Source organism: Scyliorhinus canicula, chromosome 22 (genome assembly GCF_902713615.1).
Source record: "Scyliorhinus canicula chromosome 22, sScyCan1.1, whole genome shotgun sequence".
In the NCBI taxonomy this organism is placed as follows: Eukaryota; Metazoa; Chordata; class Chondrichthyes; order Carcharhiniformes; family Scyliorhinidae; genus Scyliorhinus; species Scyliorhinus canicula.
Window position 1 is genome coordinate 6955970 of NC_052167.1, and position 25220 is coordinate 6981189.

The following is a 25220-nucleotide window of genomic DNA, read 5'->3' on the forward strand; positions in this document are numbered from 1 at the left end:
TTAATCATGCCGCCTACATTCTCATCCAAATCATTAATATATATAACAAGTAACAGTGGATCCAGCACCGATCCCCCAATTGGCTACCTCAACCTAGATTCCGTGAGTTTAACCCTTCTTCAATATCATTGTTTCCGAGACCTCAAAAGTGCGAGTAATTTTTCCTCTCTGACTTTTCTCCTTTTATCAATTACAAAGTTTAAACCCCAAGCTTTGTGACAACTGATTTTCTCTTTTTCTTTTAAACTTTGCTGACTCAGTTTGAATGGTTAACTCTGGGGGAGGTAAGAGAGTTGCAACACCCTACAGAGAAATCGAGTTTAATGAGGATAAGAAATTATTATGGCCAATTTCAAGAAAAGGTCAAATTTTCAAAGCCAGTAATGGTCACGATGTGGGAATAACATCCCACCATTGACGGTACATAACTCACAATGCACTTAGATCATTTGTTGTATCAGAAAATCTAAAGCTCTAATTCATTTAAACGTACATCAGACACTCCCTCGATCCACATTGACAAGCAATCCCTTGGAGACCGTCTCCTCCCTCGGAGTGGAGGAAGGAAGCTGTAGACTTGTCAGAAAAATTGAGATAAATGCAAAAAGAAAAGACTGATGTGCTCAGACTTAAAAGAGTCTGAAAAAGCTTGCAAGTTGCTTAATGGATATTTAACATGACACCGAGTGTCCTATCAGCGAATTGCTCAATATTTATTTTCGGTGAGCAGGATGTATACATTCCTGTTAACTCGGGAAAGGAATTAAAATGCTGAGGTTGGTCAAGTTGATCTTTAAAAAATCGAATGCTGAAGCAATTGGGTGCATTTTCACAGAGATGACATGGGGACCAGAGTGTATATGGGCATGTATGTTTACACTTACTGGATATTGTTCAAATATATTAACTTCCAAAGATTATTCTTGCTGAATAAGAAGGCCTGTTGAGGGAATTTTAAAAGCCGTTCCTTCTATTTAATCATTTAGAACTTTGTTGCAGCAAGCTTTCTGCAATTGTAGCTTATGTTGCTGGTGAGCTTCCACAAAGCTTTCGCTGACGGTGAAGTTCATTTTTACACAGCACGTTGTTATGGTCTGAAAGGATGGTGGAAGCACAGTCAATAATCACCAGGGACACGGTGCATTCTAGCCTTGGGGCACTGTCTGTGTAGAACATAGAACAGTACAGCACAGAACAGGCCCTTCGGCCCTCGATGTTGTGCCGAGCAATGATCACCCTACTCAAACCCACGTATCCACCCTATACCCATAACCCAACAACCCCCCCCCCCCTTAACCTTACTTTTATTAGGACACTACGGGCAATTTAGCATGGCCAATCCACCTAACCTGCACATCTTTAGACTGTGGGAGGAAACCGGAGCACCCGGAGGAAACCCACGCACACACGGGGAGGACGTGCAGACTCCACACAGACAGTGACCCAGCCGGGAATCGAACCTGGGACCCTGGAGCTGTGAAGCAATTATGCTAACCACCATGCTACCGTGCTGCCCCGTAGAGTTTGCGTATTCCCCCCGTGTCTGCGTGTGTTTCATCCGGGTGCTCCGATTTCCTCCCACAGTCCAAAGATGTGCAGGTTAGGTGGATTGGTCATGTTCAATGTCTGGGGTTAGGGCTTAAGGCGGAAAAGTGGGCTCTTTTGGAGGGTCAGTGCGACTTGATGGGCTGAAAGGCCTCCTACACTGTAGGGATTCTATGGATTCACACACCCCAGGGGCTGAATGGCCTCCTCCTGTTCCTATGTGATCTGGTTCCAATACAACTTGCAGTGCTTTTGCATGCCATGGTCTGAATGTGGTTTTAACTGTAGTTGAATTGGTTTGTAATATTGAATCATTACTGCATATTAAGATGTTAAGTATTTAGAATTGGCTTAAGGTAGAAAACAAAACACCGGCTGGGTATTTTTAAAAATTGTGGTTATATGGAATACAAATTTCTCTAATTAAGCTGTTATCAGTGTACCTTGACAAACAATGATTGGTTGGCAAATGCATAATAATTTAATGCTTTGAAACCAAGTCAACTAGAAACTCAACTAAAATCAAAATTGAACTGCTGTTTATTCAGATCAAACTTTAAAGGGATTTCTTTATGTCATATAGATAAGGCTAACATTTTCAGCTGACGAAAAATGTTCAGACTGTAAATATTTAACATATTTTCAAATAACCTGCGTGGAATATAATCCAATTAATGTTAAAACTCTTCATGTGGGACTTTTTGATTTTTTTGGACAAGCTTTGAGATCGCTCACCAGATTTTCACCGACAGTGGGCTTTGATGCTGTGCTTGGATTGTTGCGTTGTTACTGCCCCCTGGGGGAGCAGAAGTGAATTGTGCTTTATTGTGGGACTGAGATTATTCTTAACCACAGAGTTTACATGAAGTTGGCATTGATCTGGGACAGCACGGTGGTGCAATGGTTAGCACTGCTGCCTCACGGCGCCGAGAGCCCAGGTTCGATCCAGGCCCCGAGTCACTGTCTGTGTGGAGTTTGCACATTCTCCCCGTGTCTGCGTGGGTCTCACCCCCACAACCCAAAGATAGGGTGGGTACTCGAAAATGTTTTTTAAAAGAGTTGGAATAGACCATTTGGGTCTGGGGTTTTCTCAGACAATCAATCAAATCATGGCTGACCTTCCTCAATTCCACATTCCTGCCCTATCCTCATTCCTCCATTTCCTTAGTCACCAGAAAACTATTGATCTCTGTCTTGAATATATTCAACTGCACATTGGTTGCTCCCTGGGATGTTCCAAAGATGCACAACCTCTGAGTGAAGACATTCCTTCTTGTAGGGCGCAATATACCGGCCGTGTCCCACCAGGACCGTGATGCAACGCAGCCGATCAATCCCAGGAGAGGACTCCCACGGGATTCCCGATGGCCGTTACGCCTCACGAGATCTGACCATATCTCACGAGAAGTCGCGATCTGAGTCCTGCCCACAATGCCTACTTAGCCGTGCTCACGCCAAATCTAACGGCCACCCAGCATTAAATCAGCCTTGCAGAGCCGGCCGCCGTTCCGTACAGGTCCCACAAACAGGGACCAGGTGGAACGGGACCTGGGGGGGGGGGGGCGGCAGGCGCCCGGAGACTGGGCAGGATAGCATCCTGGCACTAATGCCACCTGGGCACCTCGGCACTGCCACCTGGGTGCCAGGCTGGCAGGGGCAGCCAAGCTGGCATTTTGTCCACGCCGAGATCGAGCTCTGGCCAAGTGAGGTGGGATGCAGGGGGGGATTCGATGACCCCCTTCTAGGTGAATTGGGGGTTTGCGTAGGGGGGGGGCGAGAGTTTGGGATGCCATTTAAAAATGACATCCTGATCTCTTCCTGATTGGAGGCGCTCCGCTGGCTGGAACGCCGCAGTGCAGGAAATTACACTGAATGTGGTCTCGGTGGGGTATTCCTCCTCAGGGTACGTTAGAACGTTGTCAATTAAAGTCCCTTCTTTAATCCCACTTCAAGACTTAAAGCATCAAATCTAAGCTGAGATATCAGAGCAGTACTGAGGGAGTACTGCACAGTCGGAGGTGCGTCTCTTGGATGAGTTCCTCATCTGTCCTCTTGTGTAGATGTGGAAGAGTGCAGATGTTTCCCGCTGTATTCTGACCAGGGTACATTCTGATGAATTTTGGAAATGATTATAGATCGGGCTGGATTCTCTATCACCTACCACCGATAGTGGACTTCCCGATGTGACGGAGAATCCCTATCCAGTTCCGATGCTCCGGTCACCCGTTGGCAGCTGCATCGAGGTTCGCACCTGCGCCAGTTGGAGGATTCAGGTGGATCAAATTGACCTATTGACATTCTATTAACGGGCCGGGCACCGGATTTTCCGAGCCAGCATGAATCACCGGTCCTCTGGCCCAGGGTTCACTTGGGTGAGAATTGGTGGAGTATTTCCAGCATGGCCCTGACGCAGCGGGCGAAGGGGGTAACTTTAAGGGAATCGATTGGAGGGCACCCCCTGGCCCCCAAAGTGCAAATCTTGCCCATCCCATCCCCACCAGACCATCCCACCAGGGACCCCCCCCCATAAGAGAGACCCCCACCAGTGTGCACACAGCCAGCTGTCTGGATTGTTTAATTTCATTTTCCTTCATGCTTGAATGGATCTCAAGTGCCCAGCTGTGAAAGTAACCTCAATGTGGGTGAACAACTACCCATGATTGACAGCTCTTGGAACCCACAAAAGCAGTTAAGTGCTTTCTGCAGAGAAAAAGAGGAAGTTTATTGGGGGGGGGGGGTCTCTGGTGGTGGTCTCTCTCCTGAGGCAGTCTGGTAGGGGTCACTCATGGGGATTTTCGGATGAGGGTCTCTGATGGGTGGCTCTGTAATGGGGGTGTCTTGTGGGGGAGTCAGGTCACCATCATACTGTGTGGGGAGGGGTGAAGGAGGAGGTGACCTAGCAAATGCTGTGGTGGAGGGGGGCAGAATTGCATTGGGGGGGTGAGGGGAACAACCATTGAGCCTCGCTGTCAGACCACCCACTCAAAATGGTGGTCTGATAGTGGGATTCGCAAGGGAATCCCTCTCGATCCCCACCTTGCATAAATTAGCACCGAAAGGGAAAGTGAACCGGCTCTGGATCCCGCTCCCAGCGCAAGTGTAAATCCGAGACGATTCATCTCCGGGCGGAGAACATAGGGCTGGATTCTCCGATTATCGATGCTGAAATCGCATTCAGCGATTGGCTGGGTCATCCGTTTTGACGCGGAAATCGGCCCAGGCAGATGCGGCACAACTGTCAGCACACTATAACAACTGTACCCCCTCCCGTACCCTGCTGTGGGTAGACTCCGAATCTACCCTTGGACTAAGATTTTGACCCCAATGTCTCGTGGTGTGGTTTGTTCTCGATTTCTTTGCCCTTCGAACACTTACACAATGTGTAAGGAAAAAGTACAACATGTGACTAATAGAAATGGGTATTCATTGCCAACTTATAATGAAAGCTGTATGGCGAAATGGTTTGTTGTCAAATGACATGAGCAGCCAGATTTGGTGGGCTCTTCCAGCACTTTCTAATTTTATATAAATGGCTCCAACGCTCTCCTCAGAATCCTTCCTTTGCTGATTATGAACTTGGATCTGAAATGCAAATAGGGAGACTTCATGGATTCTGCAGGTGAGTTCTCTGAATTGCTACACGTTTCCCCCACACACATGGGGTGGCATGGTGGTTAGCACTATTGCTTCAAAGCAACAGGATCCCGGGTTCGATTCCCGGCTGGTCACTGTCTGTGCGGAGTCTGCACATTCTTCCCGCGTCTGCGTGGATTTCCTTTGGGTGCTCCGGTTTCCTCCCACAAGTCCCAAAAGACGTGCTTGTTCGGGATGAGTTTAGGGCCAGGGAGATGGCGTCTGCTGTGGACCGGTTGCAGCGGTATGTGAAGTGCAATGGATCAAGGCGTTCTGGGAGTATGGAGGTGATGCACTTCATGACCAACTTCTCGAAGCTCTTCATTACGACTGAAGTCAGGGCCACCGGACGGTGGTCATTGAGGCACGTTGCCTGGTTCTTCTTTGGCACCGGTATGTTCTCCCCGTGTCTGCGTGGTTTTACTCTGGGTGCTCCGGTTTCCTCCCGCAAGTCCCAAAAGATGTGCTCGTTAGGTGAATTGCACATTCTGAATTCTCCCTCTGTGTATCTGAACAGGCGCCGGAGTATGGCGACTAGGGGCTTTTCACAGTAACTTCATTGCAGTGTTTTTTAAAATAAATTTAGAGTACCCAATTCATTTTCCAATTAACGGGCAATTTAGTGGGGCCAATCCACCTAATCTGCACATTTTTGTGTTGTGGGGGCGAAACCCACGCAGACACGGGGAGACTGTGCAAACTCCACACGGACAGTGACCCAGAGCCGGGATCGAACCTGGGATCTCGGCACCGTGAGGCTGCAGGGCTAACCCACTGCGCCACCGTGCTGCCAACGTCTTTGCAGTGTTAATGTAAACCTGCTTCTGACACTAATAAAGATTAGATTAGATTCTTTCCCCTCTCCACTAGAGGGAAACGGTGAGATGGACAGATCTGTCCCAAGGCTGTGGGATGTGGGGTTCTCCTTTCTCGCCACCAGTGTGTCACCCTGGACCTGCCCAGCAGATCGAGAGCCCAAGGACTGGGTACAGCACACAATCCTGCTGCTGCAGTGCTGGGAGCCGCATTTCTACATCACTTCACTCAATAACTGCTGGGCAACATCAATCAGCTCTGAGGAATAAATATTGGTGGATTGTCAACAGATTGAAAGGAGTCAGCATCATATCAGTGAGTTTCCAGTGAAATCGTAAAGAGCTGAATATTTGCATTTCAGTCAGATTCTGCTTTAATGATAATTTTAATAGAAATATCCTTAATCTCTCATTATTTCCCAGAATGACTGAATGAAACCTGTTTTAACTTTCACCACAGAGGTATGGGGGGGGGGGGGTGAATATTGAAACGATTTCATGAAATTCGTTGATTTATTTGTAAGGAGCTGACAGGATTGTTGCAATTTTCTACGTCGCCTTTGAACAATTTCCTCAAAGGTTTCCTGATGTCATTTTAAAATCGCAATTTACAAACCAACCCCTTGAGTTGTTCAATTTCAACCCTCTCTCTCTCTCCTACCATCTGTTTGTGTTTCTGGTTCCTCTCTCCCCCTGTTCACAGGTTTCGAGGCTGAGAGGGGGATTTGATTTGATTCTGTCTGTCTCTCTCTCTGTCTGTTCCAGGGAACCGCAGGGTTTAGGGGAGTCAGCCTGAGTTCCCCCTTCCTGCAGCAGACTCAGTTCTGAAAGAGATTCTCTGGCTCGTCTCCCTGTGATCCATTTTCACGCCGAGTCGCAGCGTTAAAGAGACAATATTTAACAAAACCACTTAACCCTCGACTTTTCAAACCAGTCGAGGAGAAAGCAGACTTACAGTTAATCAATGCTTCAAAAAAAAAGGGGGGGGGGGTTTCAGAGTGATTGTTGTTTATTTAACTGAATGTTTAGGGCAAGATTTTTATTCTTCATTGGAGTTCCCATTTCCCACATCCTGTCTCAGTTTCCCCCCTCTATCCAATCCCCCCTTTCTGAATGGTCCAGCCACTAGATATTTCCGTGGATTGGGGCTATTGCTGCTCAGTGGCAGCGCTCCCGTGGAACCTTCCGGTCCCGCCAGCAGTAGGCAGGGAATTCAGCACTTTCCTGACTTTGAAATGAAAATGAAAATCACTTATAGTCACAAGTAAGCTTCAAATGAAGTGACTGTGGAAAGCCCCTAGTCGCCACATTCCGGCGCCTGCTCAGGGAGGCTGGTGGGGGGAGGCGATGAACTTTAGCAATTAAATTCTCAGGGTTTGAAAGGTGGGTCGATTATCTGGAAGCCAGGTCAGGTATGCTCATTAAAAGGTCACCTCGCCAGAATTCAATTCCTTCTGCAAATTCGGTTCTCCAACAAACCCCACCTGCAGATAAATGGCGTGCACTTGGAGAGGCGGAGTTCTTCCCTGGTTAACGGTGAGTTGGTGCTGCAGTGTCCACTCTGAGGGTGGCATGGAAATGCCAGCTTGTGTTTCAGTCTGGGTGGTGGGGTGCAAGTTTGTGTGGAGGGTGATCCAGGAAAGGGGGAAGGGGTTAGTAGGAAAGGAGGAAGGGTTAGTGGGAAAGGGGGAAGGGGTTAGTAGGAAAGGAGGAAGGGTTAGCGGGAAAGGGGGAAGGGGTTAGTAGGAAAGGAGGAAGGGTTAGTGGGAAAGGGGGAAGGGGTTAGTAGGAAAGGAGGAAGGGGTTAGTGGGAAATATAATAATAATAATAATCGCTTATTGTCACAAGCAGGCTACAATGAAGTTACTGTGAAAAGCCCCTAGTCGGGCACTTTCGGTAGAGCTCGCGAGCGCAGTAGCTGCGTTGGGCAGAGGCTCCTGGCGGTCCGCAATTTGGCGGACTTTCTCGGGGGTTTCCCACGAAAGGGGAAGGGTTTCCTCGGCCTTTGGGGCCTGAGGGACGGACGTCGGGTCGGTCCGGTTTGGAGCCGGTGAGGAGCCCCGCGGGAGTGTCCAGCGGCCGGAGCGGGAGGCATCAACCCAGAGTTCGGAAGCATGGGCGGAGCTTGACAGGAGGCGAGGCAATGGCGGTGCCAGGCCCGAGTCCAGAACGCGATGTCGAGGGGGGACTGGAGCACACTGGGTGGCTCCCACTGAAAATGGACCTTTGAGGAGTTTGAAGTCCGGTCGCCGGGGGAAGAGACTTTGGAATTTTTGGGGGAAAAATTCGTGAAAATAATTACTTAGTTATTTTCGGATTGAAGAAGGAAAGAATAAAAAATAAGTCGTTAAAGGATGCGAAAAGCAGCTAGGAAGAAGGAAGAAAACCCGCGTTCGCCGTTGAATGAGAGAACCAGCAAAAGCACCGACAAGATGGCAGATGCAGGACCCCATGGTGGGGCCGCACTACTTATGGTAGAGAAGATGACCGAGGTGATGGCGGTGGAGCAGGAAAAGCAGTTTGCAAGGCATATGGAGGCTTTGAGGAAGGAGACGACGGTCGCATTGAAATGGTTGGTGGAGGAGGCAATCGCCCTGGTGAGGGTAGTTGTGGCAAAGACATCGGCCGAGGTGAGAGAGCAGGGCGAGAAGATGAAGGAAGTGGAGGAAGCCGTGTCTCAGCACAGAGACCAGCTCACCTCGATGGGGGACGAGCTGCGGAGAGTGGTGGAGGTCAACAGAGGACTCCGAAAAAGCTCGAGGATTGGCGAACCGCTCGAGACGGCACAATCTGAGAATTGTGGGCTTGCCCGAAGGGACAGAGGGTCCAAGGCCAACAGTGTACTTCGCTCAGAAGTTGGCAGAGCTGGTGGGGGAGTGTGAGAAGTCTTCCCAGTATGAGCTGGACCGAGCTCATCGGTCATTAAGGCCGAAGCCCAAGGTGAATGAGCCGCCAAGAGCAGTAATTATCTGCTTCCATAAGTACTGCATGAAGGAGACGGTGTTAAGCAGGGTGAAGCAGAAGCACGAGGTGCAGTGGGATGGTGCTGGAGTTTGGATCTATCAGGACTTGACGGTTGAGTTGGCAAAGAGATGAGCGGCGTTCGGGCGAGTGAAGGCGGCTCTGTACAAGAACGGGGTGCGGTTTGGTATGGTGTACCCGGCAAAGCTGAGGGTAATGTATAACGCCAAAGATTTTTATTTTGAGACAGCGGAGGCGTCTGAGGCGTTCGTGAGGGCAGAAGGCTTGGGACAGACGTGAGGAGCGGAACTGGAAGAGAGACTGTGGACTGTGTTTGGGCAGCTGGAAAATGTATAAATGCTACAACTCTCTTTTTACTGATGTGTATTGTAATTTACTTCTCTTTGCATTGTTATAGAGTTCAAGTTAATGGTTGGGTGGATTGGTGTTCTGTGTTGCGACGGTTAAATCTTATGTTAGTGAATGGTAGGGGTTGGATTGTTGGTTTTGGTTTTTTTCTTTCTCTGGGACTGGGTGGGAGGGGATGGTATATCTTGGGCGGGGGGGAGCCACCCGTGCTAGCTAACTAAAGTCAGCTAGTGACCGGAGGTGAGGTGTGAGGAGGGCTGCGGCTGTTGGAGCCTGGATAGCAGGCTTCAATGGGCCTACGAGGTGAGCGAGAGGGGGGGGGGAGGGATGAATGCTGGGAGATGTTGTTTCAGGGGGAAATGTAGTGGGGGGTTCTTGTGAGGGGGAAGGGGTTCGATGTTAACAATGGACAGGGGCGGGTCAGGCTTATGGGGCAGGCCCAGTGGTACGATGATGGTGGATAAGAAGGGTGGGGGGGGGGGGGGGGGGGGGGGTGAGAGGCCCCCAGTAAGGATAGTCACGTGGAACGTGCGAGGGCTAGGAGGTCCGGTCAAGGGTGCTTGCGCATCTTAAAAGTTTAAAAGCCGATGTGGCAATGCTGCAGGAGACTCACTTGAGGGTGAAGGACCAGGTGAGACTTAAAAAGGGCTGGGTTAGTCAGGTGTTTCACCTCTGGATTTGTCGGAAGAGCTCGAGGGGTAGCGGTACTGGTCAGCAAAAGGGTTTGCTTCCAGATGGAGAAGGTGGTGGCAGATCAGGGGGGTGGATATGTGATTGTGACAGGGGCGCTGGAGGGGAGGTTAGTGGCGCTGTTAAATGTATACGGTCCCAATTGGGACGATGCGGGATTCGCGAAGAAGGTGTTTGGGGCCATTCCCGACTTGGACACACACAAACTGATGGGGGGGGGGGGGGGGGGGGGGGGGGGGGGACTGGAACTTGGAGCAGGAGCCAAGGTTGGACAGGTCACGGCCGCGCTCGCTGGTCCCATCGGGGGGGGCGAAGGCATTGGCTGGGCTAATGGTGGAAATGGGAGGGGTGGACCTTGGAGGTTCATGCACCCAAGGGAACGGGAGGACTCGTTTTTCTCAGCAGTCCATAAGCTATACTCGCGGATCGACTTCTTTGTGGTGGGGTAGGCTTTGCTGGCTGGGGTTAAGGGGTCGGAATACTCGGCAATTGCAATGTCAGATCACGCTCCGCATTGGGTGGATATGGTACTGGAGAAGGGGTAGCACAGAGGCCGGGGTGGAAGCTGGATGTGGGGCTTTTGGGGAACCAAGTGTTCTGTGAAAAAATTAAAAAGGTAATTAAGGAATATGTTGGTTTCAACTGTACGGGTGAGGTGTCGAAGGCAGTGGTCTGGGAGGCTATAAAGGCGGTGATGAGGGGTGAGGTAATTTTGTTTAAGGCCAGGATGGACAAAGAGGAGAGGTTGGAGCGGCAGAGGGTAATAGACGAGATGTTTGAGGTAGGTAGGAGTTATGCAGAGGATGGGGACCCAGCGAAGTTTGAAAGGAGGAAGGAACTACAAGTGAGCTTCGACCGACTGTCTACCAGGAAGGCGGTGCGCCAACTGAGACGAGCAAGGGGTGCAGTTTATGAACATGGAGATAAGGTATGTTAGCAGGTCAGCTCCGGAGGGAGGCAGCGGCAAGGGAAATTCTTCAGGTGAGGGATAGGGCAGGGAAGTTGGTGGTGGCTCCGGATCTGATTAACAAGGTTTTTGAGGGGTTTTATGAGAGGTCGTACAGGTCAGAGCCACCCGGGGGAGACCGTGAGATGGAGGAATTTCTAGATGGGTTGGAGTACCCGAGGTTAGGGGAGGGGGACAGGGCTATATTAGAAGGAGCGATAGTGGAGCAGGAGATAAAGGATGCAATTGGGAGGATGCAGTCGGGGAAGGTAGCAAGGCCAGATGGGTTTCCGGTGGAATATTATTAAAAATTCAAGGATAAGCTGGCACCCCTGATGGTGGGGATGTTTGAAGAGGTGATAGGGAAGAGGGTGTTACCACAAACCTTGGGGCAGGCATCAATTTCCCTGTTGCTAAAAATAGATAAGGATCCGACGGAGTGTGGGTCGTATACGCCCATATCGCTTCTGAATGTGGACGCAAAAGTATTGGCGAAGGTACTGGCGGGTAGACTGGAGGAGTGCCTCCCGAAGGTGATAGGTGAAGATCAGACGGGGTTCGTGAGAGGGAGGCAGCTTTTTTTGAACATTAGGAGGGTTTTGAACATTGTATGGCACTGGCGGAAGGGAAGGAAACAGAGGTGGTTGTGGCATTGGACGCCGAGAAGGCGTTTGACCGGGTAGAGTGGGGGGTACTTGGTGGGAGTTCTGGAGCAGTTTGGGATTGGACCAACATTTGTGAACTGGGTAAAGCTATTATATAAGGAGCCGAAGGCGAGTGTCCGCACAAACAACATCAGCTCGAGATACTTCTCTCTCCACCGTGGGACTAGGCAGGGATGTCCTATGTCCTCCCGGCTGTTTGCACTCGCGATTGAGCCATTGGACATCGCATTAAGAAGTTCGGGAGCATGGAAAGGAATAGTGTACGGGGGATAAAGCATAGGGTGTCCTTGTATGCCAACGACTTGCTGCTGTATGTGTCGGAACTGAGTGGGTCGATAGGGGGAATATTGGAGTTACTGCGTGTATTTGGGTTATTCTCGGGATACAAGCTGAACCTGGACAAGAGGGAGTATTTTGTGGTCTCTCAGCTGGGGGTGGGGGCAGGGATGCGGGGGCTGCCATTCCGTAGGGCAGGAACTCACTTTAGGTTTCTGGGGGTGCAGGTTACCCGGGAGTGGGGGAGACTCCGCAGGTACAACATCACTAGTTTGGTGAGGAGAGTGAAAGTTGATCCAGCAAGGTGGAATGGTCTTCCTCTGTCACTGGTGGGTCGGGTACAGGCGGTTAAAATGAACGTGTTGCCGCGGTTTCTGTTTATTTTTCAATGCCTACCGATTTTCCTGCCAAAGGCTTTTTTTCAGGGAGATTGAGGGAAGGACTACCTCGTTCATATGGGGAAGGAAGGTGGCCAGAGAGAGAAAGGTGCTGCTACAGAGGGGAAGGCAGGCAGGGGGTTTGGGTCTCCTGAACATGATGTATTATTACTGGGCGACGAATGTGGAGAAGGTGTGGAGCTGGGTCAGAGGGGTTGATTCCCAGTGGGTCAGAATGGAGGAGAGTTTGTGCAGGGGGTCTGGACTGAAAGCACCAACAACATCGCTGCTCCCGATAGCTCCGGGGAAATACTCAGGGAGTCCGGTAATAATAGCTTCATTGAAAATCTGGAGGCAGTTTTGCCAACACTTCGGGTTGGGGGCAGGGTCAAGGGAAATGCCGATTCGGGGGAACCACAGATTTGAGCCAGGGAGGTCAGATGGAAACTTTCAGAAATGGGAAGAGAAGGGGATTAAGACGCTAAAAGGTTTGTTTCTTAGGGTTCGATTTGCAGGATTGAGGGAGCTGGAAGCGAAGTGTGGGCTGGAGCAGGGAGAAGTGTTTAGGTATATGCAGGTTCGAGATTATGCCAGGAAGGAGATACAGAGCTTCCCGGAGGAACCGGCTTCCACATTGCTGGAGGAGGTGCTGATGACAAGGGGACTGGAGAAGGGGACAGTGTCAGCGGTGTACGGAGCTATTTTGGAAGATGATAAGGCACCACTGGAAGGGATCAAAGCAAAGTGGGAGGAAGAGTTGGGAGAAGTTATAGAGGAGGGGGTCTGGTGTGAGGTGCTCCGTAGAGTGAATGCCTCCATCTCGTGTGCGAGGTTGGGGCTGATACAGCTGAAGGTGGTGTACAGAGCACATCTCACGAGGGCGAGGATGAGCCGATTCTTTGAAGGGGTAGAAGATGTGTGTGAGCGTTGCGGGGGGATCATGTTCATATGTTTTGGTCCTGACCAAAGCTGGAAGGAGGTTTTTAGGGTAATTTCCAAGGTGGTGCACGTGGAACTGGACCCGGATCCCCGGGAGGCCATATTCGGGGTGTCGGACCAGCCAGGGTTGGAAACGGGTGCGGAGGCAGATATCATAGCCTTCGCCTCGTTGATCGCCTGAAGGCGGATCCTGCTGTGATGGAGATCAACCTCTCCACCCTGTGCCCTGGCGTGACGGGGGGACCTGCTGGAATTCTTGACCCTTGAGAAGGTTAAGTTTGAACTGAAGGGAAGGACGGAGGGGTTCTACATGTCATGGGCATTATTCATTATGCACGTTCAAGAATGGATAACATCGAACATTAGTTGGGGAGGATGGGTGGGAGAGTTGGGGGGGAGGGGGGCGGTGTGTAATATCGGTGGCTATGGGTAATCCCTGATTCCTTTTTGTCATTTGTTTATGTAAACATACGGGCTGATGTTTGGGGGTTGGTGGGAGGATGGGTCAGTGGGAAAGGTTAGTGGGAAAGGAGGAAGGGGTTAGTGGGAAATATAATAATAATAATAATCACTTATTGTCACAAGTAGGCTTCAATGAAGTTACTGTGAAAAGCCCCAAGTCCCCACAGTCCGGCGTCTTTTGGGGGAGGCTGGAATGGGAATTGAACCCGCATTGCTGGGCTTGTTCCGCATTACAAGCCAGCTGTTTAGACCACTGTGCTAAACCAGGAAAGGGGGAAGAGTTAATGGGAAAAGTGGAAGTGTCAGTGGGAAAGGTGGAAGGGTCAGTGGGAAAGGGGGAAGGGTCAGTGGGAAAGGGGGAAGGGTCAGTGGGAAAGGGGGAAGGGTCAGTAGGAAAGGGGGAAGGGTCAGTGGGAAAGGGGGAAGGGTCCATGGGAATGGGGGAAGTGTCAGTGGGAAAGGGGGAAGGGTCCGTGGGAAAGGTGGAAGGGTCAGTGGGAAAGGGGGAAGGGTCAGTGGGAAAGGGGGAAGGGTCAGTGGGAAAAGTGGAAGTGTCAGTGGGAAAGGGGGAAGTGTCAGTGGGAAAGGTGGAAGGGTCAGTAGGAAAGGGGGAAGGGTCAGTGGGAAAGGGGGAAGGGTCTGTGGGAAAGGGGGAAGTGTCAGTGGGAAAGGGGGAAGGGTCCGTGGGAAAGGTGGAAGTGTCAGTGGGGAAGTATCAGTGGGAAAGGGGGAAGGGTCTGTGGGAAAGGGGGAAGTGTCAGTGGGAAAGGGGGAAGAGTTAATGGGAAAAGTGGAAGTGTCAGTGGGAAAGGGGGAAGGGTCAGTGGGAAAGGGGGAAGGGTCAGTGGGAAAGGTGGAAGGGTCAGTGGGAAAGGTGGAAGGGTCAGTGGGAAAGGTGGAAGGGTCAGTGGGAAAGGAGGAAGGGTCAGTGGGAAAGGGGGAAGGGTCAGTGGGAAAGGGGGAAGGGTCAGTGGGAAAGGTGGAAGGGTCCATGGGAAAGGGGGAAGGGTCAGTGGGAAAGGTGGAAGGGTCAGTGGGAAAGGTGGAAGGGTCAGTGGGAAAGGGGGAAGGGTCAGTGGGAAAGGTGGAAGGGTCCGTGGGAAAGGGGGAAGGGTCAGTGGGAAAGGGGGAAGGGTCAGTGGGAAAGGGGGAAGGGTCCGTGGGAAAGGGGGAAGGGTCTGTGGGAAAGGGGGAAGGGTCAGTGGGAAAGGGGGAAGGGTCAGTGGGAAAGGGGGAAGGGTCAGTGGGAAAGGTGGAAGGGTCAGTGGGAAAGGTGGAAGGGTCAGTGGGAAAGGTGGAAGGGTCCGTAGAGACTGTCTGGGTGTCGCTGAAATATGTGTCCTGATTCTCCGTCTCGCGACACCGGAAACGTGAATCAGAATCGGGCAGAGAATCGGGTGCCCAGCAATGATTGAGGTTTGTGCCTGGTGCCGATTCGGGCGCCAGTCCCTCCCTGGTGGCGAAAACGAGGTTTGTGCCCCACGCTGGCGGGGGGCATGGAAAACCCACATTTGCATTTGTTTACATGTAGTTAGCGGGTTTGACCCACTCTGCTCCGGGCTTCCACGATTCTCCGCCCCTCTCATGCAGAAGTCTCACGGGCGCCGTTTACTACAGGTATTTCCAAACAGGGACTGGGCACCATGACAGCTGGGGGGGGGGGGAGAGAAGGTGAGGAATCTTTCAAAAAGTGTAGCACTTGTCAGGGCCAGGGGAGTAGCGGGTAGCGACTTGCTGACAGCTCCGTGAACTCGGGGTGTCCCCCTAAGGATCGGGGTGACCTGGCCCAGACCACCATTGCTCCAGGATTTGTTTTAAACACACACATTTGGTACAAGTTCCAGGCCCCTGGCTGCTCACTGTGCTGACTGCTCACTGTGTCCTGTAAATGTTCACAGAACCGTGGGTCATTTGGGAGCCCACCCAGGCTGCCCCTCTGGAAACCCTGAGCTGACCCATCACCGGGATGGGCGTGGCCAAGCTCAATCAGTGGCCGACCAGGTGCTGTCACTCCTCAGTTCTCTCATCAGGCACAAGTGAGCCTCGTCGTAGGGAATATGCTCCAGTGGAGGCAGAGTATCGCGGAGGCCTTGGAGAGTATCAGGTCAGGTCCACCGATGATCCGCAAATGGTGTTTATTGTATGTGCGGAGTTGAGCACCATGCCGCTGCTAACGATGTAATGGAGAATTACCTCAACAGGTAAAACTGGCGCCCATCGCGATTTTCATGTTGGAACCAATTCTCCGCCCAATCGCATTTCCCGATTCCAGCGTCAACCAACAGAGCATCCCTGATGCACTATCAATTACGCAAAGACGAGAGTGGGATGTAATCGAGGCTTTATTACACAGAGATGTGTGGCCTCCTACAGCAGCTGACAAAATGGCTGCTGTACGGGGAGCACACATATTTATACTCCGCCTACTGGGCGGAGCCAGCAGGCAGGGGTCTACCCCCGTACCTGTAGTACAGGGGCCTTACCATAAAGCACCTATACAACATCCTATATATATCATATATACATCAGCGGTGACTACCACAATCCCGCCCTTTGTTTTCTGAATCTTTCAATATGGGTCACATGTTTCCCATGGTTCATTCTGAAAACACCTGACTGCATTCAGTACCTCTGCTCTGGGAAAGAATCTCCCTTCTTGTTTATGCGCATCGAACCCACAATCCCATTTTTCCTGGTCCTTGTCTTATTTACTTGCAACCCGACTTTTAACAAACATCACTATCCCGAGATCCCGCTATTCCTTTGGAAATCATGCAAATTCGGTGTAATATCATTATTGGATCTTTTTCCCGTTTATCTACATGGAACTGTTTTCTTATCGCCCCCTGCCTCCCACTCTCCTAACAAATCAAGCTTCTCCTGTGGCCCTCCGCTATTCTATCTCAAAGTTTGCTCCCTCTCTTGATTTGGTACCATGTCCACATTCAAAATGTTTATGATCATGGATAGCGCAAGGTCCCTGACACATGCCACTGACTACATCTTACCAACTTGACTCAATCTATTCACTCCATCTCTCTACTTTTTGTCTTTTAACCATCCCCATATCTAAGCCACCTTGGGCCCTCATCTTCAACATAAGCCTCTAACTTGGTACTTCACATTTAAGACCATTCATAGATTTATCTATTGCATTTCCCCATTGACCATGTACCCCAGTGCCCACATCCCAAAGATTTTCGCACTGTGATTTGCCTTATCTCCCCTGATAGTTCAGTCTTGTAGGTAAAATCCACAGGATTAGCGATCCAAAGAAACCGCTTCCTAAGCGTGCTTTGTGTTGGGATAAATCCTGTAGATTGGAGGGAAGCTAATAAAATTCATCCCTCACCGCTACCCAATGACCACGGCTGCAAAGTAATTGTGGACATTTGGAGCAAGTTTTAACTCTGTGGAACTAAACGGGGTTTGAATGAGTTACCTGGGGCTGTGGTGCAGAAGGAATCAGGTTTGGTTTAAATGGCCTTTTGATCAAACAGTTGATCAACACCTTCTACCATTGGCTCACTCGTGAGGAGGGATTGTTTGTGAATGAGCTACCAGATTCATTCTGTGAAATTGTGCCAGGACATTTTTCAGTGTCATCAACATTGGTATGCGCAGCTGCCTCACAGTGACAGGGACCCAGGGTCAATTCCATTAGGTTAGGTAGATTGGCCATGCTAAATTGCCCCTAAGTGTCCAAATGTTAGGTGAGGTTACAGGGACAGGGTGGGGGGATTGGGCATGGGTTTTCAAAGGGTCGGTGCAGACTCGAGGGACTGGTTTAGCACAGGGCTAAAGAGCTGGCTTTTAAAGCAGACCAAGGCAGGCCAGCAGCACGGTTCAATTCCCGTACCAGCCTCCCCGAACAGGCGCCAGAATGTGGCGACTAGGGGCTTTTCACAGTAACTTCATTTGAAGCCTAATGTGACAATAAGTGATTTTCATTTCATTTCTGCACTGTCGGGATTCTGCAGTTCTATGAAAGTTCATCATAAAGTCAAATCCAGACCCAACTTCTTTGTTCTCAGCTCCCGGCTCCCAGTCATCTTTCGTTTTCCCTTTTTTCTCAAGATATTTTTCATATGGGCAGCACGGTGGCACAGTGGTTAGCATTGCTGCCTACGGCGCTGAGGACCTGGGTTCGAATCCCGGCTCTGGGTCACTGTCTGTGTGGAGTTTGCACGTTCTCCCCGTGTTTGCGTGGGTTTCACCCCCACAACCCAAAGATGTGCAGGTTAGGTGGATTGGCCACGCTAAATTGCCCCTTAATTGGAAAAAATAATTGGGTACTCTAAATTTAAAAATAAATAAATAAATAAATAAAGATATTTTTCATACACAAATACTTGATTCACAGCCCCTTATTCCAAGAGTTCACGGGTTGCAGGAATGGTATAAATATTACTTCACTAGTTTGAGCTCATCTGCTGATTTACATTCAGACAAACTATACTGAGAATGGAAGGTAGATCAAACACAGCAAAATAAACTCAACACGTGAATAATTACATAGAATTTGTCTTATTTAACAATGCGCGAGAGTTTTATTGCATATTTTCTTATTGAGATATAATTCCAGCTCTGAATATTTGGCTTGGTGCAAGCTGAACATCATTGATTTGTTTAGGGTGTGGTTGTTGGATGCCCTCCTGCTTCCTGCTTATTCCTCTGGTAATAAAATAATAAAACTGTAAAAATCTAACAATGTGAGGAGGTTATTTAGACCGGAAACATTTCAGCAAACAGATGATTTAAGATTCCGCCATCTGTCGTATTTGTGACATTAAATCTGGACCAGTTATCGAGAAAAGTAATTTGTGGTAATCATTGTACAGATTAATCACTTTGAGGAGGGTTATATGATTCAATCGTTTTTATTTGTGCAAATATAATTACTGACTGTTTCTAGTCCATAAACCAGGGACTAATGGTGTCAGCCATGGCTCTGACTCTGAGACGGGAGATTCTGGGTTCAAGTCCTGCACCTGAGAATTGAGCATAGTAATCGAAGCCGACACTACCAATATTTATCTCTCAATCAAATCGCAAAAATCAGATTACCGTGTCATTATCACGTTGCTGACTGTGGGAACTGCTGTGTGGAAATTGGCTGCCAGGTTTCCTGCATTATAACATATCATTAGCTCAGCTTTGTGTGAATAATGGAGTGGAACAGACATCCTAGCACCCTTGGGGATATTGGGCAAAGGTTTAAGCAAAAATGTTGCAGGTGATTTAAAATATCACTGTTATTTTCAGACATAATTCATGCAAAGCGGAGATGATTGTTTATGGAATAGGAAATAGTCATTAAAGAGCTTCAGATCACAGCCACTCGGCAACCTGTATTCTCAATGATATTCCTACATGAATGTTTTTATTTCTACAGCAGTCTGCCCAGGACAGTGTGGAGAGGTGCTTGGGATGATTTATATTTTCACAATGGGAAACGGGTCTATAAGAGTGGCGAGACCTAAGGAAACTGACTCTACCCCCAGTCTGAATGGACCCTCGTTGGAGATCTTGGAGAAGCTCAAGAGGAAGATTCTCAGGCTCGAGGAAGAACTGAAGAAGAAAGATGTTCAACTGAAGCAAAATTCAGAGAAAATAAAGTTCCTGGAGAAGGAACTGAAAGGAAAACTTTCCCAAATAGACAAACTTCAGGATGCTATTGGATACAACACGGCGCCTGTGTCCAACACTATCAAACGACACAAGAAACTGGTCAGTGTCATAAATGAGGGGCCAAAACGGTTTGCCCAGGTGGCGACAGAGATTCACCAACGTCTGAAGGCCAAAGAGGGAGTGTCCGCAGAACCGACCTCCTGGAATTATTACTGTCACAATGTTCAGAAGATCCCCATTAAGCAGGTTCGGTTGAGGAAGGACTCCAGGTGAGGAAGCAGAATATGCCCGTCCTGGGGAACACACACACTCTAGTTTCCCATAGCTGTGTGGTGGATACATAACCCCCAAACACCCTGCTCCCCTCGCCCCATCATTTAAAATCCTGCTCCATTCACTTCTAAAGCCACCCTTTACTGTCCGACCACACAGGGTGATAACCTCAACCCAGTTTAAAACCAATCAATTGTCAGCTCAGTAGAATCTTACAGAGAGGAATTCTCCCTGGTGTTGTGACCAACATTCATTCCCACACCCAGCATCCTGACAACAGGTTCAGTGCTGCATTTCCAACATCACGGCGGTGACTGCACCTCAAGAAGTATATCATTGGCTATAAAGTGATATGGGATATCCTGCGGTTGTGAATCAGGTTAGAAAATAAAAGGAAAGAATTTGAATGTCCAAACAGTCTTTCTCAAGCCCGGGGCTTTTCGTAGCGAATAGCCACCATGTTTGTGAATGATAAATGTTGCGTTCATTCATTCACGGAATGTAACACATGGCACCATGGGTCTATCCTGTGGGTTAACTTCCTCTGTGACATTGGTATGAGGTGGTAAGGAATCCACACGCCCAACACTCCACCAGAGGGTGGAGAAAGGGCGGCGAGAGTGTGTCACCATTTCCCTGCCATCAACTGGAGATCTGGGAACAAATCCTCAACTCCCTCTATATTATCTGGAAGAATGGAAGAAGGTCAAGTCAAATTAATTCCCCGGTCCCTGCCAAGCAAAGAGAAGTGTTGGAGGTTAAAGATTAACCCAGTAAAATAATATATCTTAAAAGTTGTGGCAATGGATTAAGATGGGCAGCACGGTAGCACAAGTGGCTAGCACTGTGGCTTTACAGCGCCAGGCTCCCAGGTTTGATTCCCCGCTGGGACACTGTCTGTACAGAGTCTGCACGTTCTCCCCGTGTCTGCGTGGGTTTCCTCTGGGTGCTCCGGTTTCCTCCCACAGTCCAAAGACGTGCAGGTTAGGTGGATTGGCCACGTTAAAATTGCCGTTAGTGTCCATAAAAGGTTAGAAGGGGTTATTGGGTTATGGGGATAGGGTGGAGGTGAGGGCTTGAGTGGGTTGGTGCAGACTCGATGGGCCGAATGGCCTCTTTCTGCACTGTATGTTCTATGATCTTTGTGGAGATGATTAAGGATCAGATATTGATGGCTCAGTTGTCAGCATTCTCACTTCTGAGTTACAATGTTCTGCGTTCAAGGCCCACTCCAAAGCTTGAGCACAGAAATCTAGTTTGACATTCCAGAGTAGCACTGAGGGAGTGCTGCACTGTCAGAGGTTCTGCCTTGTGATGACTTGTTAAACTGAGGCCCAATCTACCTCAGGTGGATGTAAAAGATCCTGTGAGACTATTTCAAAAAAGAACCAGGGAGTTCTCCCTGTTCCTCTGTTATTTATCAGTCAATCAACACCACAAAAATACAGACTATCTGGTTATTAACACATTGCTGTTTGCAGAATCCCACGATGCACAACTTGGCCTCCACTTTTCCAACACTATAACACATCAATACACTTCAAAAAGTACTTGATCGGTTGTAAAACATTTTCAAATGTCCGGGGGTTGTGATAATTGTCTTTTATGATAATCAGAAAACTGATATATTTGGCAGCTTAAAGAAATTGATCACAGATGCGATAATGCACAATGAATTCCTGAAGAAGCTGGAATCTCAGCATGTGCGTGAGATCGTCGAGTGCATGTACGAGAGGAGCTACCAGAAAACAGACCTCGTCATTCAGGAGGGAGAACTCGGAAACCATCTCTATGTTCTGGCAGGTACGTTGGAATGTGTTGGTAACTGGGCACTGCCAGTCACAAGAGGCTGTATACACAAGATTGACGGCAAAAACATTTCAGGGCGATGGAAACTAGGAAAAGCACCTTTTATGTTTCTTCATAAGCAATGGCTCACAGTTCAGTACACTGACTAAGGACAGTGAGGGATTTGTGATGAATGTAGCAATTGTTATCATAGAATTTACATGATGTGGAGATGCCAGTGTTGGACTGGGGTGAGCACAGTAAGAAGTCTTACAACACCAGGTTAAAGTCCAACATGTTTGTTTCAAGCACTAGCTTTCGGAGCACTGCTCCTTCACATTCACCTGAGGAAGGAGCAGTGCTCCGAAAGCTAGTGTTTGAAACAAACCTGTTGGACTTTAACCTGATGTTGTAAGACCTCTTGCATAGAATATACAGTGCAGAAGGAGGCCATTCGGCCCATCGAGTCTGCACTGGCTCTTCGAAAGAGCACCCTACCCAAGCCCACACCTCCACCCCATCCCCATTACCCAGTAACCCCACCCAACACTAAGGGCAATTTTGAACACTAAGGAAAATTTAGCATGGCCAATCCATCTAACCTGCACATCTTTGGACTGTGGGAGGAAACCGGAGCACCCGGAGAAAACCCATGCACACACGGGGAGAACGTGCAGACTCTGCACAGACAGTGACCCAAGCCGGGAATCAAACCTGGGACCCTGGAGCTGTGAAGCAATTGTGCTAACCACAATGCTATTTTATATTCTGTGACAGCAATATTATTATTAGGCTGGTTTAAAATGCATACGGGCAGCTTGTCCACCAAAGCTATAATTAAAGAGTTGTAAAAGGTAAGGTAATCATTCATTCCAACCACTTACTTAATTACAGATAAAGGGCTAATGGAATAGTATTGTGATTGCTGGAGATTCCCTGGAGTGTAGATAATTTATGGGGGGAGTGGTGTTTAGTCCTAGCTAAGCAGGTCATGGAACCTAGTGCAAAACAAATGGTGTAATTAATGGGAGGAGCCAGGTCTGTCTGTAGTTTTGCAGTCTATTATCGGATTTTAAGCTGACCGGCCATTTTGCCATGATGTACATTTTGAGCATGTGTACTGGATTTGTCCTTCAAAGGATCTCTCTCCAAAGGTCTCTGGACACATAAGCAAGTAACCTGTTTTGTTAAATCTATTTGTAAGTGGCATTTGAACTGTATTAGGTTGCTTAATTGGAATTAATGGCAGGTGCAGACAGTAAGTTAAAATGTTTCCTTTTATTTAAGAATTGCTTAACTGTTAATTAATCAGGGTGGCAATATGGCACAGTGGTTAGCACTGCTACCTCACCGCGCCAGGGATCTAGGTTCAATTCCTGCCTTGGGTCACTGTCTGTGTGGACTTCTCCCCGTGTTTGCATGGATTTTCTCCAGGTGTTCCAGTTTCCTTTCCACAGCCCAAAGATGTGCAGGTTAAGTGGATTGGCCACAAAAAATTACCCATCGGTGTTCAAAAGGTTATGTGGGGCTCTTGGGTTATGAGGTTAGGGTGGGGATGTGAGCCTAAGTAGGGTGCGCTTTGAGAGGGCAGTGCAGACTCTGCACTGTAGTGATTCTCATTGTAAAGCTATTTCTTTGATATTAATGTGACTAATACTGTGTTAAAACTGAAGTTTGTTTTACCATAACCCAGTAACCCCACTCAACACTAAGGGCAATTTTGGACACTAAGGGCAATTTATCATGGCCAATCCACCTAACCTGCACATCCTTGGACTGTGGGAGGAAACCGGAGCACCTGGAGGAAACCCACGCACACACGGAGAGGATGTGCAGACTCCGCACAGACAGTGGCCCAAGACGGAATCGAACCTGGGACCCTGGAGCTGTGAAGCCATTGTGCTGGCCACAATGCTACCGTGCTGCCCCTGCATATGTGAAAATATTTAAAGGATTAAAGGATAAGATAGGATTATCATGAACAGGAGGAGGCCATTCAACTCTCAGACCAACCTCACTATTCAATTAGATTATAAATTTCAGGTTAGCACCGCCTTTTGTGTGAACCATTGCTTCTTCATGTTGCATCAGAATGGCCTTCAGACGGTATTCTGGACTGATGGATCCTTAACTCATTGAGTACACATTGTGTACATCTGGGAGGACTTGGTGGGGTGTTGGACAGATGGTCCCTTTAATTTCCAAAGTGTTTAAACACCAATTGTTTTTCAGTATATTAAAGCAGGACTCCACCTGATGGTGAAAATAAATATTTGAGAGCCTTGCTCCAGAAAAGAGAAGTCTGAGGGGTGAACTAACAGAGGTCTTCAGGATTGTGAAATGGTTTGATGGGCAGAGGTACAGAAGATGTTTGTACTTGTGGGTGAAACCTGAATCACGGAGCAATTAGTAAAACACGGTCACTAATAAATCCAATCAAAAATTCAGGAGACATTTCTTTACCCAGAGAGTGGTGAGAATGTGGAACTTATTGTAATGACATGCACAATGTAGGGAGTGTAAAGGGTTAACAGGATGATGTTCATGTATCTCAACACTAGATGACATCACAGAGTAGTCATATAAATATACCGTGACTCCTGGGATTCTGGGTGAAGATGTTAGCGGCAGGTTAAGTTAGGTTGTTCATAGGGCAGCTCGGTGGCACAGTGGTTAGCATTGCTGCCTATGGCGCTGAGGGCCCGGGTTCGAATCCCGGCTCGGGGTCACTGTCCATGAGGCGTTTGCACATTCTCCCCGTGCCCCGTGTTGTTCACTCCCACAACCCAAAAGATGTGCAGGGTAGGTGGATTGGCCATGCTAAATTGCCCCTTAATTGGAAAAAATAATTGGGTACTCTAAATTTATTTTTAAAAAGTTAGGTTGTTCATTGTATTGGAGAGAAATTAGACAGCATAGTTAGTTCTTTTAGATTTCTGTAGCACAGACTCAATACTGTTCTTTTCTTAGTTTTACTTAGTAAGGTGTACAAATCATTTAATGTAGTGTAAGTAAACTAGCTTTGTTTGAAATACATAGCTTGATGTTCTTTGTCAGCAATATGACTTTTGGCCACGAGGGACTGAACAGAGAACATCAGGCTTATTACCACAGGTGAATGTCCTCGATACACTTAAAGGGAAGAGGCATGAGGGAGAAATAGGAGGGAGTGGTGATGGTTTGAAGTGAAGAGGGATCGGGGAAGAGTCATGTGGAGCATAAACGCCATTGTGGCCCTGATGTTTCTGTGCTATGGGATAACAATGTTACCCTACTGGTCTTAACATAGACTCAAAAATGAGACCAAAAACAAACTACTCTCCAATCATGGGGTTTCCACATCCAGTCTTGTTGTAACAATGCTGAGTAACAGTGACTGTTGCTGTGAATCCATTTTCACTCTCATTTTAAAGATGGGATTTTGGAAGTTATGCAGAATGGCAAACTACTGGGACAGATGCATCCTGGGACTGCATTCGGGGAACTTGCGATACTGTACAACTGCAAAAGGACAGCTACAGTCAAAGGTAATCACAAACACACTAAATGTCTGTCTTTCTGTTGCGACATCAGTCTCTCTACCATTACTGGCCTGGAATCATGGACGGTATATTGGGGAGACTATTCTGACAGTCACAGAGGCCCCAGTGACACCTGTTGGACATGTCTTCTCTGGAGTGAGGGTTGTTATCTCCCACCTTCCCCCTGGCTGACCAGTTTCCGCATTGTCCTGCCATCTACACTTATCACATATGAGATGGGTCCAGATTTGGACATGATTCAGCCTGGTACCCAGAGAGCGACAGAGGCAAAATTCAGAACCAGATCACTCACCTGAAACGACATGTC

At 48.6% G+C, this 25220-nt stretch overlaps 1 protein-coding gene across 2 annotated transcripts in view; it reads left to right on the forward strand.

Moving 5' to 3' along the window:
• Positions 1-6159: 6159 nt before the first annotated feature.
• Positions 6160-25220, forward strand: part of LOC119956203 (cGMP-dependent protein kinase 2) — a 70251-nt gene continuing 51190 nt past the window's right edge. Inside the window, exons 1-4 of one of the 2 annotated variants that reach the window (XM_038783209.1) lie at positions 6160-6309; positions 19075-19579; positions 21220-21386; positions 24785-24898. In XM_038783209.1, coding sequence (XP_038639137.1) covers positions 19110-19579; positions 21220-21386; positions 24785-24898 — 751 coding nt within the window. In that variant the 5' untranslated portion in view covers positions 6160-6309; positions 19075-19109. The remainder of the gene's footprint in view (positions 6310-19074; positions 19580-21219; positions 21387-24784; positions 24899-25220) is intronic. The other variant, XM_038783210.1, reaches the window with a different exon arrangement.